At 45.5% G+C, this 4,246-nt stretch overlaps 1 protein-coding gene across 1 annotated transcript; it reads right to left on the reverse strand.

The window, feature by feature from the left end:
- Positions 1–211: 211 nt before the first annotated feature.
- LOC142560339 (uncharacterized) lies at positions 212–3,991 on the reverse strand. Its single transcript, XM_075672349.1, has one exon. The coding sequence runs from the start codon at positions 2,853–2,855 to the stop codon at positions 855–857; it is 2,001 nt and encodes a 666-aa protein (XP_075528464.1). The 5' UTR covers positions 2,856–3,991; the 3' UTR covers positions 212–854.
- Positions 3,992–4,246: the final 255 nt, after the last annotated feature.

Genomic DNA, 4,246 nt, shown 5'->3' on the forward strand with positions numbered 1-4,246 from the left:
TTGTAGTTTTACACTTGATAGATATTTTTCAATATGGCCTCAAATTGGGCCGAAGATCAAAAACGTCAAAAAAGTGACAACTTTGACTTCGATTAAAAAAAATCATCATCGTCGAATTTCATTAAAATTTGCCTGAATAATCCTCAATACTCGATAATATTAGGGTACCAAAAAAGTGTTGCATTATATTGTTTTAAAGTATGAAAATGAATACAAAACTGAGTTTATGATTCTGTTATCTAGAGTTGCTTATTACTGCCTCTTAGAAATAGTAACTCTCCGAAATTTGTTCTAGCACTCACTGAACTTGGTTACATTTTATTTACCACAATATCCGAACCATCCTCAATGTTTGTAGAGCTTCTACTCGCTTGTTAGCGGCGTTCTTGATGCGTCAAAATGGGAATAAATTCGCTATTTCACCTGATGTCTCAAGAACTGGCTGGCGGCGGTCAAACGTTTTTTGTATTGCCTAATTTATCATAGTAAGTTACATTGGTATGTAATCGATTCTTTAAAAATATTAGATCATTTATCGGCGCTTAGAAAAGTTTTTATATATAAAAATGAATATTAATGTGTTTCTGAAGCCGACGTGTCCGCACCTGCATCTGTTTACCTCTGTGTTCAATGGTTCGAGAGGGCACTGTCAGGAGACAAAACGTCGTCTTCTGAGGGGGACAATTGATATGCAAGGTTTTTAATCAGCAGGAGTTTTAATAGGGACACAATTTACAAATGGAATGCTGCTTTATGTGCAGATTGCAATTCAGAAAATCGTAAGAAGAAATAAACGGCAGCAGTTGACTTCGGTATGCGCACATTATATTGTCGTGCCCGAAGCACAAACCAGATCACAGTCTCTTCCATTCCGAAGCAGCGGTGGATGCCACGTAGGATGCACTGCCTCCATTTGATTGAACGTACTTCCACATGTGGAGTGTCTGAACTCCAGGCACTTTCTTTGCCGTTTTCCATTCTTCCTTCTTCATTTCGCGAAAGTCTGCAAGCTCCCTCTGTGGGAGCTCCAGAATGGTGATATTCTTTAGCGTTCCTTGAATTGCGTCCACGAAGCCGCTGGCTGTTTGTATGGCCTCACTTGCAGGCTTCCGCAAGTTGTGGTGTGATGCTCGATGTTTCACAAGGCCACCAACGCCGTCGCAAGCATTTTTGCCATGTCCAGTGGCCGAAAACATCCATTTCATCTCTTGACATTCACTGCGTTGTAGCTCATGAAACTGATATTTATTCTTGAAGTGAGCGGGAGCCCCGTCGCTCACATGTGTTATCTTGGTGTAGATTGGCGCGTTGTCTTCGAGGTGTGCTTTGATTTTTGACAGAGCCAAACATGCATGAGCTGAATCATGAGACATATCGTCGGAAATAACGGCGTAGTTCTGAGTCGATTTTCTTGACGTGACAACGCAGGTAAACACGGTGACCTGCTTTTTCTGCCAATGGTACGCTTGTACTGCGTCTGGAAGCACAACTGTCCAGTTTTCGGCGAAATCAAAATGCAAAACAATTGCACCTCTCTCGCAGCTCTGTTTTTCTTCATGTATTGCTTTTGCTTGCACAGATCTGATATAGTTGTGGGGAATCCATTTCATGGTCATTCTTAGAAATTCTCTCATAAATGATGAAGCGGTCAGAGTTTTTTTAACTAGCTCACCGTATTCCCATGAAGCAATCAACACCTCGTCCTCGCTGCTCATGTCAAAATTTTCCAAAGTGAAAATGCCATCTTGTGGACAGTGCTCACAATTCCTGAGGAAACATGACGCAGTAGGTTCCTGGCATACGCAGAGACTCTGCATATCGTCGGGAGAAAGCGACCTTCCAGAGGCGTTCTGCAGTCCCACGAGGCACAACTGAAAGTTTGCACAGCACACGCAGACACACACTTGCCACTGTGGCGAGCATTTCACCCACTTAGGACGCAAGGATATGAATTTTGTGAGGCCAACCTGGGAGGCAGGGTGAGCTTGCTTGTAGAGGCGGAATGCTTCTCGCAAGGACCGTGTCATGAACCGTTTAGGTACCCATTCCTTCTCTCCCTCCTTTTCGATTCTCACAACATCCTTTTTGTTCGGTGTCTGTCTAGAGCAATCGAGTTCATCCATGGTGTAATATTCTAAAACGGTGGTAATGTCTTCGTGTTGTAGCTTACATCTTGTATATCGCTCCTGTGTTGACCATACGCCGTCTTCATCCACCATCTTCTTCGATTTTTGAATAACGTACCTCGTTGCCTCTGGAATAACTTCCTGCACATATTTCACAGTTAGGTTGCGTGGTAGCAGTGTCAGCAGCTGGCAACGCTCTTGAAAGGACGTACACCTATTGTAGGCAGAATGTAGGTTGTCTTCCCAGCTGCTGCATTGCGCACACTTTTCTTGCGACGCACGCGAAGTCTCTGGGATATTATATGCTGCCTGTATCCCTGATCGTATTTTCGTCACCATAGCTCTGGCCACCTCTTCCTGCTTTCGCTTTGCACAGGAAAGTCTGAGGCGTTTTTTTAGAGCGCTCGGTGGCTTTAGGGGCGAGATTTCGGAGGTAAGGCTGACACTGGAGTTTAAATTTTCTACGATTTCTTCTCCAGGGCGGAATTCTTCGAATGTTTCGGTCGACTCTGCCTGCATATTATCTATGTCTTCTTTGAACCGACGGTAACAATTCTGACAGATGAAGTCACTTTCTCGTACTCGGAGAGCTTCTTCGGGAAGTAGGACTTTTTTGAGAGCAGCGACATTGAGTGTCTTTACACTGCGAAAATTACGTCCTTTTTCAATTCTCTGTTTGTGCCTTTTTGAGTAGTCGGCACAAAACGTTCGCCGCGGAAATCTCTTCATGAATGCAAAAGCTCACCGCTTCCGAAGATTATCGTGGGACAGAAGAGCAGGCGATGGATGCAGGGCCCAGGGCTGCTTTTCCAAAAAAAGGAGATGGACAGATGGATGGATTTTTAACACAGGCTGCCCGCCGTCGACACTGACGCTGGTTCGGTCTGGCGTACGAGCTGAGACTGAGATACCAAGAATGCTTGTCGTGGGAGCCCTCGAGCGCAGAGAAACCACGTGAGTACAGAAAACGACCCCACCCTCTACCAGAGAACACCACGCGCGCTCGTCGAGGTCAGACGTGCCTAAACACTGCTCCACAGCACGTACGTTGGCCCGAACCGCCGCCCCCAGCCGGGGGTCCCCGAGGCACCGCGAGCGGGACGGCTCGCCCCGAGACCCTGAGCGTCTCTCCCCAGCTCCGGAGAGACGCTCAGCCGTCGAGCTATGCGTCACTCGGACTCCGCCACTCCGCCGGCGACGTCAGCCGTTAACATGAAAGTAACGGTTGAAGGACACACCGTAACCGCACTCTACCAGGCCTGCAAAACGACACGCGAAACTCGAGATTCGAACAACGTCCGCTCATCGGGCCTGTCTCGGTCGAAGGTCCAAGGCTGAGGTATAACTGCCAGGCGTTCGGTGCGTTGCGGTGGAAAGATGATAGCGGCGGCTAAAGCCTTGGTTCGGTGGCGGCACACATGGTGCTATGAAATTCAGGGCCGCGCCGGGCGTTATATAGCTATCGGAGCGGCTGCCAAGCGCGGTTCATCCATGGAGCGGCGGCAGCTCGTTAAAGGCATCTTGAGAGTAGCGACGGGTGCATTAAATGTTTGCATAAACGACCACTAACCACACGTCACTCCAAGATAACGTTCTCAACTATGCTTACAGTAAGTTAAGTCCCACTGTTAGAAGAGTACGAAAGCGAATAGGAGCTTTAGACCTTTGATTGTAAGAAAAAAAAAACACTTAAAAATTACACTTATGAACTCAGCAACTGTAGCGTTTAAATGTTACCCACAAAAATACAATACTAAATCCAGCTTCTCACGATAGCGCATCCTAAGAGAAAATACTGAGCAATCGTAGGGATTGAAATCATGAACTCAGTTTTGTATTCATTTTCATACTTTAAAACAATATAATGCAACACTTTTTTGGTACCCTAATATTATCGAGTATTGAGGATTATTCAGGCAAATTTTAATGAAATTCGACGAAGATGTTTTTTTTTTAATCGAAGTCAAAGTTGTCACTTTTTTGACGTTTTTGATCTTCGGCCGAATTTGAGGCCATATTGAAAAATATCTATCAAGTGTAAAACTACAAAACTTGCCTAAAGTGAGTAAAAGTAGCTGGAAAATACTGAGAAAGAGATTCAGTGTGGAGATCTTTACGCA

Source organism: Dermacentor variabilis, chromosome 10, assembly GCF_050947875.1.
Source record: "Dermacentor variabilis isolate Ectoservices chromosome 10, ASM5094787v1, whole genome shotgun sequence".
Classification (NCBI taxonomy): domain Eukaryota; kingdom Metazoa; phylum Arthropoda; class Arachnida; order Ixodida; family Ixodidae; genus Dermacentor; species Dermacentor variabilis.